Consider the following 13,827-nt stretch of genomic DNA (forward strand, 5'->3'; position numbering starts at 1 on the left):
GGACGCCTACGGCCCGGCCCCACTCTGCGCCCCTCGACCTCCCAAGCGCGTTTTGCCGTCAAGCCGCGGATCCAGCGGGCGCCCTGCACGCCCGCTTCTGGGGCCACCGGACTTGGTTACATCCTAAACTAGGCCTCTACTGAAACTCTCGCCTTGCGAGCACGCTCCGAATCCAGTTCCTCAGGAACCCCGCCAAAACCCACACTAACAGGGACGCCGCTTCCTGGGATTCCGGCCAAATGCCGGACCCCTCAGTCGCTCCAGGCCCCCACCCCCTCTAAATACAGCGCCCCCAGCCGAACTCCCTCGGTCACTGCTCCCCAGCCTGGAAACTTGTCCCTAAAGCCCCGCCTCCTGTATAGGCTCCGCCCCGGCTCTGATAAAGCCCCGCCTCCAGGTCGGCAGGCTCCGCCTTCTTTTCCTTCCCTGCGGGGTGATTCAGTCCGGTGATTGGGTTTGTGGCGCCAGGCCTCGCCCGCTTACTGACAGACTCCTCCCCTTCGCCCGGCGCGAGAGCCGAGCCCCAGGGTAGCCACGCCCCCACGCTCACTCTCATTTTTGCGAGTACAGTTCCGTTTCTCCTCCACCTCACCCCCGCCTCTTTTCTTGCTAATCCCGGAACCTCTGTCTACTTTTGATTTTTTTGCAATGAGATTCGGGAGGTTACCGGTTTCAGAACCTTCACCGTGGGATGAAGATTACGTCCCCGTTCTCTGTAAATAGTCCCTTTCTCCTATCCCAACTCCTGGGCAGCCGGGCAGAAGGGAACCTAGGGTACAAACCTTCCAGTGTCCGGAGGGAGCCGGTCCCTCCCCGTCCCCTCGGTAGTCCTCACCTTGTTCTGATCTGTGTGTGAGTGTGTGTGTGAATTTCTGAAAGCCAATATTAAATAGATTAAGTGGATTTATCACCCGCAACTCCGAAGACTGCAGCCTTGCAAAGACCCTGCTTTTTTGGTTTCCCCTTTCACCTCCCCTCATCTCCCCTTCTGGGGGCGTGGGGAAGGTGGGGGAAGAAAACTGACAGGGACAAAAGTGAGAGGAGACAGATTCCCAGGACACCAGAGAGACAAACACAAATACGGGGGAAAGGGGCCTCCCTGGGAATCCTACCTTGGGATCCATCGTTGGTAGGGATTTCTTTACCCAGCACACCTTTTCCACTCCCTACCAGACTGGGCTTAAGGCTTTGGAGAGGGAAGATTTACAAGCAGACCCAGGGATCTATCCCCAGAACTCCAGGAAGTCAGGAGGAAAGAAGGCAGACCATTCTGAAAAAGATGGCCAGGGATAGGGTGGCATGGGGCAGGGAAAAGATGCCAGCTGCCCACAGCTCTTCCTGCTTGCAGGCTGAAGGGTGGCAGACAACTTGGATTAGCCCTACTTGGTGTGTTGTACCAGTGTAGGGAAGGCAAAGGGAGCAAAGAGCTGTGGGAGTCGGGCTGCTATCACAAAAATACCATCACTGGATGGCTTATAAAGAACAGAAATTTACTGCAAGTCTGAGATCAGGGTGCCAGCACGGTCAGGTGCAGGCCCTCTTCCGGGTTGTAGACCTCTCACTGTATCCTCACTTGGCGAAAAGGGTTAGGGAGCTCTGTGGGGTCTCTTTTATAAGCACTAATCCCATTCATGAGGGCTCTACTCTCATGACCTAAGTACCTCCCAAAGGCCTCACCTCCTAATACCATTGTACTGCACATTAGAATTTCAACATATGAATTGGGGGAGAGGGGAGGGCGCACAAACATTCTGACCAAAGCTGAGTGCCAGGGAGGAAGTCCATAGCCTCTCAAGTCTGCCTGGGGCTAGTTGCTCTCTCCTATCCTGAGGTCAACCAGGAGACCTCTTGGGGAGGGGGAGGGGGCACAAGCGGTGGACTTGGTATCTTCAGTTGTACACCTGCAGGACAGGGTCCTATCCTGTATTCCATGCAGGATACTGGTGAGACATCGTCTGAGATAGCAGGTGTGAACACTGAAGCTCATGAAGTTTATAATCTAGACGGAAAGCCATGCACTGTGATAGGAGACATGGGATGAGGATGGGATGGAGTATGGAAATCACGGGTTCTCCTTTGGATGTTTCAGGTTTCATGTGCCTTCCTTACCCACTTTCGTGAAAAAAGAACTGACATCTGCAGCTTGCACTTCCTCACTACCTACTCACTTTTCCCCTGTTGAATAGGGTATATTGTTGTCAGAAATGTCTTTCTTTCATACCCACTGCTTCTTAACCCTTTGAAATACGCTTCAATTCCCAACTCTACTGAAATTGTTCTTTCAAACAGTACGCAATGACCAAAAGTTACCAGGAGCCAAAATCAATGGCATTTTCACAGTACACTGCCTCTCTGAACCCTCCCACGTTTGTCCCTTGACCCTGGATTCCCCACTTTCCCAGGTTCAGGGACATGTTATCTCCTCCCCTCTACCTATATGCACACCTCAAGCCATCCCTCCTCCTCTCTCCTGGCCTGTTTTTTCACCTCCTGTGCCCTAAGTGTCTATATCTGGATTTCTTTTCCCTTCTCTGAGAATTTCCCTTGAAAAAATCTCATCCACTGCAAACTCAGACGTCATTTGTAACCAGATGCTTCTTTGCTACAGACTGAACGTTTGTGTTTTCCCAAAATTCATATGTTGAAGCCTAATCCCCAATGTGATGATGGGGCATTTGGGAGATGACTAGGTCTTGAAGGTAGGCCCTCATGGATGGTATTAGTGCCCTTATAAAAGAGACTCCAGAGAGCTCTCTTGCTCCTTCCACCATGTGAGGACATAGCTAGAAGAAGGCTGTCTATGAACCAGAAGGAGCTCTCACCAGACACTGAATCTGCCAGCACCTTAATCTTGGAATTCCCAGCCTCCAGGACTGTGAGAAATCGATTTCTGTTGTTTATAAGACAGCCAGTTTATGGTATTCTGTTACAGCAGCCCAAGTTGACTAAGACATTCTCCAACCTATGTATTTATAGGCAGACATTCTTCTGGTGCCTGTGGAACACAGCTGGTTGGACAATGCTGCTGGTTCTCTAAACTCAGCAGGTTCCAAACCAAACAGATGAAATGCCACTGAAAACCTGCTTCCCTACCTTTGTAGACAGCACCATTTCCCGGGCGCCCTTATCTGAAAATGTGACGCCTCTTCCATCTCCTTCCTGCCTTTACTTTTGGTGAGCTGTCAAGCCCAGTCAATTCTGCCATCACAATGTCTTTTGAATCTGTAACTTTTTCCCAACTCTTGCTGGAAAAATGACCTCATCTAAGATTATTGCAACAGCTCCCCTAACAGGTCTCCCTCTTTCCTACCTCTCCCTACCCCAAGTCTCCCGTGACACTGCTGTCAGATTATCCTCCCTAAATACACTTCTCATAGCCCCTTAACACACTGCTCAAAAGCCATTCAATATTCCCTATTGTTTACTCACCTGTTTACAAAATTTTAATCTGGCCTTCAATCTCTGCCATAATTTGAAATCATCCAGCTTTCTCTGGAACCAAACTGTATTATTCATCATTCCCACTTCAGATCTTTACCCAGCTGTTCTTCAAATCTAAGACCTCTTACTCCAATCTCTGCCTGTTACAAACCAAATTGTTTTGCTGCTTGTCATGTGTTTCAGACCACATCTAAGCTTTTGCTCATGATATTCTCCTTCCCTTCACATCTGCTTCTTCACTTGGCTAAAATGTACCTATCCTTCAAGGCTCAGATCAATTGACCCCTTCACTCCAGCAAGAAGGAATCGCTCTCTATTACAGGTTGGACTAAAGCAGTGGGTTTCTAAACATAGCTCCAGGCATTCCTTGGAGCCATGATTTTTACCCCTGGCTGTACATTATAGTCATCTGGGGAGAATTTAAAAATCCCAAACCCCAGGTCGCATCCTAAACCAATTAAATCACAATCTCTTGAGACTCAGGCGTCAATATTTTTAAAGACATCCCCAGGTGATTCCAAAGGTCGGGATCCCAGCCAAGGCTGGGAATCACAAGCTTGGAGGCACTTTAGGGACCACCGCAGAGAGGAGAGGCCGAAAGGTGTGGCTTCAACCAGAGCAAATTTCTTTAGCAGAAAGTATCTGGGTCTAAAACATACCCATTGTTCACTTTATCTGGATTTTTTCCCATCTCTTCCCGCTGAGATCTTGATGTACTCACCTTACCTTGTCAGCTACTTGAAGGCAGGAGCCAAATCTGGCTTATCTCTGGTTTTCAGACCCTGAAGGATAAAACCTCTTCTACCAATCTTTGAACTCCATTGAATGGAAAGGAATTAAGCAGAGAAAGAAGTGAATGAAAATGACTTCTCCAAGATCTCATCACCTCACTCAGATTCCTCCCTCGGGAGGCGTATTCCAATTCATTTCTCCTCCTACCTTACCTCAACTCCCTCCAAGAGCAAGGATGCCCGTGGCTCTTGTCCTCCTATCAACAGAGAGTCCATCCTCCAGGAGGAGAGTCTTTGGACCCTCTAACAGCTATTGGGGGCTCTGATTCCCCCATGATTCGATTCTGGATCATCACTCTCTTGTTGAATCCTCAGTGAAGATTCAGTATCTAGCTTCCTGCCTTTCTCTCTGCCATCTACCTCTACCATTTCATTATTTTTGGTGGCTTCAGTATCCACGTAGACAACCATACAGCACCCTCGTCAGTTCCTTCCCTTCCTCACCTCCAGTGATGTTTCCCCCCTCCCCAGCCACTGTCTCCCTGTGTCACATCTTTGAGACTTTGTTACCACAAATAATTGCCTCCCCTCCAAAATCTCTTCAGTCTTTTCATGTCACCCCTCCTCCTTCACCCAGTACCCCTGTTCCAAAAATTCTTCAACCCCACCTGGACCTCCCATTCATTGACTCTCTCACTCTTCTTTGCCGCTAGATACCCTCATTTTTTACTTACCTCAATACCTACTCAATACCTCAATACCTACCTCAATAGCAGATCCCAAGTTTCAACACTGTAATTGCCTCTCAGGCCTTGCACTGTATTCTTGGTCCCTCTCCCTTCAACACATTTTATCCCTGGTTAAATCCAACTCTGCCTGCACCACACCTGTACCCAAGAGCTGAATGTGTCTGGGGGAAAAACACACAGTCATACCGACTGGTCTCACTTCCTTTCAGCCTTCAGTGTGGCCTGCAGGCCTGCATTTTCCCACATTCCCCAAATCTGAGACCACAATTTCATATGATGACAACCTTTCTTCCTATCTCAGTGAGAAAACAGAAACTCTCAGAAAACAACTTCCTCATGGTCCCACCCCCAAATCTCCCAGGCCACCTGCATCTCTATTGAATTCAATGCCTTCCCCTTGTTACTGCAGAGAAGCTGACCTGCTCACGGTCCCCACCCCATCTGTGCACTGGGATCCCATCCCTGTTCACCTGCACAGAAATGGGACTCTTGAAATTATCCCCTATCTCGCCCACATAATCAGCTTTCCCCTCATTACTGAAACATTCCCATCACCATACAAACATGCTGCAATAATACAGCTCATGTTTGAGAAGAAGGGGAAAAAACTCTTTTAAAAAAAAAAATATATATATATATATATATTTATTTGGCTGTGACGGGTCTTAGTTGCCACGTGCGGGATCTCCTTTGCGGCATGCAGGATCTAGTTCCCTGACCTGGGACTGAACCCAGGGCCCCTGCATTGGGAGCGTGGAGTCTTAACCACTGGACCACCAGAGAAGTCCCAAAAACTCTTTTGCTACTCACCTATGTAGTGAAAGCACAATGTTCAGAATAGTGGTTACCTCATGACAGGAGGAGAATTCTTCTGTTTTTCAATTTTTTAATTGAAATATAGTTGATTTTGTGTTAATTTCTGCTGTACAGCAAAATGATTCAGTTATACATATATATACATTCTTTTTTAAATATTCTTATCCATTATGGTTTATCATAGAATATTGAGTATATTTCCCTGTGCTATACAGTAGGATCTTGTTGTTTATCCATTCTATATATAATAGTTTGCATCTGCTAACCCCAAATTCCCAATCCATCCCTCTCCCACCTGCCCCTCCCCCAGGAGAATTCTGAGTGGGAGGGATACACAGAGAGCGTCAACAATAGCAGAAAGATTTTATTTCTTAAGCTGCAAGATATTCATTTAATTACTTCGGAATATATACGTGCCGGGGTTGAGAAACTCTGGTCTAGAACCATTAGCAACATTTGACACAGTTGATCACTCCCTCCTCCTTGAAATGCTTTCTTCACTTCTACTCTTTCTGGATCCAGCTTAAGAAAGTATTCCCTAGTTCCTTATTTGCTGCTACTTCTCAGTTTTCATTGACTCTTTCAGGCTCCTAAATATTAGAGGGCCTCAGGGCTCTGCCCTTGGCCCTCTCCTCTACCCTAATCCAAGCTCCTGTGCTACCATTGTCCCTTGGCTAGCCCCTTAATTGGATTTTCTGCTTAATTGGGTTTTTGCCTTATACAGTCCTTCCTTCATGAAGAAACCACAGTAATCTTTTAACTTACCACATGATATCACTCACCTTGCTCAAACCCTCTGATGGCTCCCAATCACACTTAGAACAAAACCCTTACCTTGGCTCATGAGGCCTACCTGACCTTCCTTCTCCCCACCTCTCTGACTTCATCCCCTCCTACTCTTTCCCTTGCTTACTCTGATTCACCCACTCTGGCACCCTTGCTGCTCTTCTAGCTACTATGATTTAGCATAAAAATCTAATTCCTTCCTGCCTCAGGGCCTCTGCACTTGTGTTTTTCTCACTCTGGACACTCTTCCTTCAGATATCTGCATGCCTGCTCTCTTACATCATTTATGTCTCTGCACAAATATCACCTCCACAAGGAGACTTTCCCTTGTCATATGATTAAAAACAGCACCATGCACACCTGGGGGCGTTTTCTGTCCATTCCCTTACCCTGCTTCATTGTGTTCATAGCACTTGCTACTTTATATTTTCCTTTCTGGTGTACTTATTTATCTAATACCACCTTGTACAAAATTGACATTATATTTTATTGGTTGATTTTTATTGCCTATTATCTTCACTAGAATATAAGCTGCAAGAGATCCAGGGCTTTTTTCCACTGCCTTATTCCCAGAACCTAGCACAGTGCTTGGCACAGAGGAGGCCCTCAGTAAAGATTTGCTGAATGACTGAATAAGTAGCTCATGGAGCTGTGTGAAGAGAAATGAGGTAATATACATAAGACACTTAAAGAAATGTCTGGTATTGTGGTCATAATGCATGGACAGGGGTTGGTAAAGACCAGCTCTTATAATTAAACATTTCACTGTGGAAAAGGCTGCCTTTCACTACCTCATCCTGCCTGAAAACCCTGCATATAAGGGAAGCACAAGCAAAATGGTTTGGGAAAAGAGAGGGGAGAGGAACTATTCTGACATAAATCCCAGCAGAACTAAAAACCACAGAAACCACCAAAGCTAAACAGAAGGGGAAATTTATTTAGCCTTTGGAAAGCTAGACTTTTTGTCTCTTATGCTGATGATAAATGGCAGAAAATAAGTGCAGCATATGGTTCCATGTGGTGAGTATGGAATTCAGGGGAATGTGAGGGTGTAAAAAGTTCCAACCAGCTTGATGCCTGGTGACAGGGCAGCAGGAATGGGTATAGGAGAAGCTGAAACTGACAAGCCAGAGATGAATAACATGGGTATAAAGTGGCTTTCCTTTCCTTTCCTTATATATCCTGCTTTGTGCTGCTTCCTCCACCTGCAATAAATCCCTTCAATCTCTACATGTCAAAATTATGGCCATCCTCCAAGGCTCAACCCTTTGGAGTCCTTTTCAGATCACCCCCAGTTGGAAATAGCTTCCCTTCCATTTATCAATGTTGCCCTTGCATCTGGAGTTTTGTTAACTATAACTCTTTACCCTTGTTAGCCTACTGATGAGGAGTTCTGTATATATTTCCATGTCTCACTGACTAATCCTGAGTACTCAATAAGGGTTACTGAATAGATAAGAAAAGAATTATTACCCCCAAACTGGGTTCACCTCTTGGTGTGTTGAGCCAAAAGACACAACCAAGCCAAGGAGAGGTGGAAGGAAGGATTTATTACTTACAGCAAGTAAGGAGAACACCAGGGATCTTTCCCAAAGCAGTGTCTTCTCAAACAGCAAAACGGCGGAAGTTTTCAGCTAAGGGTGCATACTCATGAAGGGGCTTGGGCATAGTACGCATATTCTTGAAGGGGCTTGAGCAGAGGAGCACAGAACTGGGGCAAAGGTCGACAGAGTCCAAGCTTTAGTTTGAAGTCATTAGGGTCAGAAACATCAGCATCCTCCAGGTTCTAGTTGATCTGGTGGTTGAGCGCTTATGAGGGGTGTTAAATTCTGCAAAACGGCTCAAGAAAGTGCTTCTGGCTAATTCTTATCATTGAAACAGAACTGGGAGTCTTTACAACTGATTTATTATCTTTGCTATTGTTACTTCCTTTTATTTTAAATTAATTAATTAATTTATTTATTTATTTATTTTTGGCTGCATTGGGTCTTTGTTGCTGCGTGCTGGCTTTCTCTAGTTGCGCGAGCGGGGGCTACTCTTCATTGCGGTGCATGGGCTTCTCCTTGCGGTGGCTTCTCTTGTTGCAGAGCACGGGCTCTAGGCGCGCGGGCTTCAGTAGTTGCAGTGCGTGGGCTCAGTAGTTGTGGCTCGCAGGCTCTAGAGCACAGGCTCAGTAGTTGTGGTGCATGGGCCTAGTTGCCCTGCGGCACGTGGGATCTTCCCGGACCAGGGCTCAAACCCGTGTCCCCTGCATTGCAGGCGGATTCTTAACCACTGCGCCACCAGGGAAGTCCAAGTATTGTTACTTCTTAAGGTCATCAATACTGAGACCTGTTCAAGGGCAAGCATTGTGGCAAGGCTTAGATCACAAAACGGCTTAGGCCTAAAATGGCTTCTCTTACGTTAAAAAGCTATTATCTGGTTCTTTTCTTCTGGGGATCCCCCCACCCCACTCTATCTGCTTACAGAATGTTACGTCACCCATTCAGAGGGCAAGTGTCATATGCTCTGTGTGTGCTGAGACAACATGGAACAACCACCAGCTCACAGATTACCTTGCACCAGCTCCTGAACCTCTCCTTGGGTTCTGCCATCAGATTAGATCTTCCTTCCTTCCTTCCCTCCTTCCTTTCTTTCTTTCGGCTGCACCGGCATGCATGTGGGATCTTAGTTCCCCGAACAGGGATCGAACCTGTGCCCCCTGCATTGGGAGCGTGAAGTCTTAACCACTGGACTGCCAGGGAAGTCCCCAGATTAGATCTTTAATGAAGGCAAAACAACGCCTTTATGGGGTAGGGCAAGGAGAGCAGCAGAATATGGCCAGATCCTCTGAGATCCCATGTTCTCTGGACAGGCCTGGGGATATAATCCTCCAGGCTTGTTTCCCTTCTTTTTTTTTTTTTGATTCCTTGGTGACTATCTCCAGAGAACTGAGCCGTAGAATACTAGGACTCAGGGGCAGGGAACTGGGAGAGAGCAAGCAGTGTGAGTCAGTCAACATTCATGCAGTTAACACTTTGGGGGGACAGCCTATGCTATTTCCCATTTCTGAGTTTTCACATCTTGGCCCCTTCCTAGACCTGTGTTTCTCAAGCTGAGACCCCGGGGGAATCTACAGATCCATGAATGTCATCTCTGGGGACTATTCAGTCCTCTTATAAAACTTAACTTTTGTGTTTTCATTTTAATGGCTTGTTTGTTTTGTTTTGTTTGTTTGTTTGTTTATTGTTTGTTTTGTTTTATTTATTTATTTATTTGGCTGTGCCAGGTCTTAGTTGTGGCACTCAGGATCTTTGTTGCCACGTGTGGGATCTTTTAGTTGTGGCATGTGGAGTCTTTAGTTGCAGCATGTGGGATCTACTTCCCTGACCAAAGATCAAACCCGGACCCCCTGCACTGGGAGCGTGGAGTCTTAGTAGCCACTGGACCACAAGGGAAGTCCCTGGGTCATCGTTTTAAAAACAAAAATATTTCCATTCTAGATGATTTGGATTACTGTCTTCCCCCCACCCCCCTTTCCCCCGACACCGCATGGCATGCTTAGCACCGCACAGTCATGTGGGATCTTAGTTCCCCAGCCAGGGATCAAACCCGCGCCCCCTGCATTGAAAGCATGGGGTCTTAACCACCAGGGAAGTCCCTGGATTACTGGTTTTAGGGGTTTGGTGCCTATGTTTGTTTTTATATATAGTCACAAATGGTGACAAGGGGTTACCTAAGGAGACAAAGTTGACCATCTAATTCAGTGTTTCTCCGTATGGGGTCTATTGGTGTGTTCTCAGAGGTTCAGTTCTAACTCATTCTTTAGATGGCAGCAAAAATGTCTCATCCTCAAGGGATATTCCCTCATCCTTCATTCACTCTCATAGCATCTCACGCTTCTTCATACCACTGTAATTACTTATTCTCCATGGCCAAACTATAAGTTCCGTGAGAGCAGGGACTGTCTCTGTCTCATTCATCTATGTATCCCCAGTTCCTAACATCCTGCCTGGAACATAGCAGGTGCTCAATAAATATTTGTTGAATGAATGAATGAAGAAGGAGATAGAACACAAAAGAAATAGAGGCAAGGTCCTTGCCTCTTCAGTTCAGTTGGAACTGAAACATACACACACAAAAGAGTAAGAGACATTACAAAGCAATACATTTGTAGCAGAGTACAGTTTCTTTTAATTGAGAGAAGCTAATCTTTGAAGGGTCATTGGAGTGGACCTCTCAGTTAAGGCACACATAATACAAATTAGCAATCTTTGTCCAGGGATTAGGATGTAATCAAATCTTTTGCGACTCATTCTAGACTATCTGCCTTTCCCAGAAATCCCTGAAATGGAACAGGGAAAAGGGAGGGAGAAAAAGTAGATTAATTTTCAATAGGAATATAAGGATTCCAAGAATCAGAGTATTAAGCCTTAGTTGCAATGGACTAAGGTTACTAGAGTACAGAACCTAGAAATAAAACTTGAGGAAAAAAAGTCTAAGTTAGTGATCTGAGACGCAACACAAAATGGAGAGGACTGTTTTGACACAAGTCTGTGGCTAATGATGAAATTACCTCCCCTCCTGGCTGTCCTGGCATGGTCCTTGTAGTCTGGGGCACAATGGCAGGGTGTTAGAGAGCAAACTGAAGAGGGAGCCAAAGTGAGGACGGAGAGTGGGATTCTCCTTCCCTGAAGAGCTGTGGTAGCCCGGCCTGTGCAGGGAGCTGGATGAGCAAGCCTGAATCACAAAGCGGACCTACATCTTTTATTAGGAAGAGGAGGACAAGTTTTCCACGGGTACGCCCAGTGGAGCAGGCTATACCAGTTATATGTACAAAATATATGACAAACTAAAGGGGCACAGACCAAAGGGTGAAGAGAATGGGATGAGGTTATTCTAGCATCATACTATGCACACTGTGGTCCATGGACCAGCAGCAGCAGCAGCCAAGAGCTTGTTAGAAATGCAGAATTGCAGGGCCCACCTTAGACCCCCTAATTCAGAACCTGCAATTTAACAAGCTCCCCAGATAGTGTGTAGGCACATCAAAGTTTGAAAAGCACTGTCTGAGATTTCTTGAGGAAGAAGAGCTCGAAAGGCATTAATGAATATGAGGGGAAAGGTAAGGCAAGCCTCAGGTGGTCCCCTAAGGGAATAGGGCCGGTTGGGGAGAAAGGTTTTATTTTGAAGCACCCTGGATTGAATGGGCGAAGAAGCAGGCGGGTTGACTCTGGCTGGGAGCCCCGAATGTAGGAATAAGGAGAATAGCACAGGGGGGCCTGAGGTCGCCAGATATAAGGACTGGTCGCTGCCGTGTGACACCAGCTCCACCATTCCCCGTTATATTCTCATTCGCCCCTATCTCCCATTCCAGGCCTTTCCTAGATTTTCACTCTCAGTAGCCTGGCCAGCCGTACCTCGCCTAGTTAGGTTTGATTTGGCCGAGCTCGGTTGCTAAGGCCTGGAGCTTCCCGGTTGCGGGGGCGTGGCGGGTGAGCGTGTGGGGGAAATGACGTCACGGCCAAAAGGCGGGCTAACCAGACTTCTCCCTCCTCCCGATTGGCTGCCAGGATTTTAACTAGATTCGCTGTCTCGCGGGCGCCAGGGTTAGCTGTCAGTGTCTCTGTCCAGCTGTCCCCTGCCCACCCCGCCCCCGACCGTCCTCTCCGCCTGGGGCAAGACTCCGAGGACAGTACCTCAGTAGCACTTAGCTTCGGAAAGAGAGGTGATTCGAAGGGTCCGGCTATTGCCGCCAGGCGAGGCGCTTCGACCGCGCAGGTACTTTTTGACTCGATCGGTGTCCGTAGTTGGGACGGCTACCCAAGCCGCAGGGAATTGTGGAACTTATAGTTCTGGGTTAGTTCGGGGTTGGAACGGAGGCTCGAGCCGGGAAAGGAATCTCAATAAGATTCCTGCCAATGACATTGTTTTTATTTTTATTTTTTAATCAGGTGCGGACCTGAACCTGGTCCATCCCTTTCTGACCAAAACTGTTTACCCACATTGGAAGGGACCAGGCACCTAAATGGAGACTCCACCAGTCAGTCCAGTGGGAGAGAAGGACACCTCTCAACCGCAACAACAATGGGAAAAGAACCTTGATTTAACTACTCAGATTAGGCAGCAGCCCCGAGACCCTCCTACTGAAATCCTTGAGCTAAGAGTGAGCCCAGATGCAGACAGCCAAATTCTAGAGAATCCTCAAGAAACTGAAAAACTGGCCACTGGACTTGAAGGAGACTCTGATAAGTCTCATGGATCAGCCAGTGAGGTGCCAGAGCCCCTTCAAGCCTCTGATCTCTGGTACTGTCCGGATGGGAGCTTTGTCAAGAAGATCATAATCCGTGGCCATGGCTTGGACAAACCCAAGCTGGGCTCCCGCTGCCGGCTACAGGCTTTTGGATTTACTTTGGGGTCAGGGCTGCCAGAGGGCTGGACAGAGCTAACTATGGGGTTAGGCCCATGGAGGGAAGAAACCTGGGGGGAGCTCATAGAGAAATGCTTGGAGTCCATGTGTCAAGGCGAGCAGGCAGAGCTTCAGCTCCCTGGGCGCTCTGGACCTCCTATCAGGCTCACACTGGCCTCCTTCACCCAGGGCCGGGACTCCTGGGAACTGGAGGCCACTGAGAAGGAGGCCCTGGCCAGGGAAGAACGTGCAAGAGGCACAGAATTATTCCGAGCCGGGAACCCTGAATTGGCTGCCCGATGCTATGGACGGGCTCTTCGGCTGTTGCTGACTTTACCCCCACCTGGCTCTCCGGAACGAACTGTCCTTCATGCCAACCTGGCTGCCTGTCAGTTGCTGCTAGGGCAGCCCCATTTGGCAGCCCAGAGTTGTGACCGGGTTCTGGAACGGGAGCCTGGCCATTTAAAGGCCTTGTACCGAAGGGGGGTTGCCCAGGCTGCTCTTGGGAACCTGGAAAAAGCAACTGCTGACCTCAAGAAGGTGCTGGCGGTAGACCCAAAAAACCGGGCAGCCCAGGAGGAGCTGGGAAAGGTGATCATTCAGGGAAAGAAACAGGATGCAGGGCTGGCTCAGGGACTGCGCAAGATGTTTGGCTGATTAAAAGTTACACCTTAAAAGAAATAGGAACCTGTGAAGTGTGGTCTATGCTGTGAGATTTGGGGGTGGGGGGGCCCAGAGGGAGGGTTTCACCTATATCCCACTCCCAGCTTTTGCCTTCCTAGGGGAGGTAGCAGTGGTCTCAGTGTCCCTCTTTACCCTTTTACCATTAAAAAGCCATATGGTCACGTGTGCTATGTTTTGGGTGGCTTATCCATCTCCGGAGATGAATAGAAGCCGTCTACACTTCTAAATTTAG

At 47.7% G+C, this 13,827-nt stretch overlaps 1 protein-coding gene across 1 annotated transcript; it reads left to right on the plus strand.

The window, feature by feature from the left end:
* The first annotated feature begins 12,170 nt into the window (after positions 1 to 12,170).
* Positions 12,171 to 13,568, plus strand: FKBPL (FKBP prolyl isomerase like). Its single transcript, XM_068558424.1, has 2 exons — positions 12,171 to 12,283; positions 12,457 to 13,568. Exon 2 carries the CDS (start codon positions 12,531 to 12,533, stop codon positions 13,566 to 13,568), a length of 1,038 nt encoding a protein of 345 aa, XP_068414525.1. The 5' UTR covers positions 12,171 to 12,283; positions 12,457 to 12,530.
* Positions 13,569 to 13,827: the final 259 nt, after the last annotated feature.

Source organism: Eschrichtius robustus, chromosome 12, assembly GCF_028021215.1.
Source record: "Eschrichtius robustus isolate mEscRob2 chromosome 12, mEscRob2.pri, whole genome shotgun sequence".
Classification (NCBI taxonomy): domain Eukaryota; kingdom Metazoa; phylum Chordata; class Mammalia; order Artiodactyla; family Eschrichtiidae; genus Eschrichtius; species Eschrichtius robustus.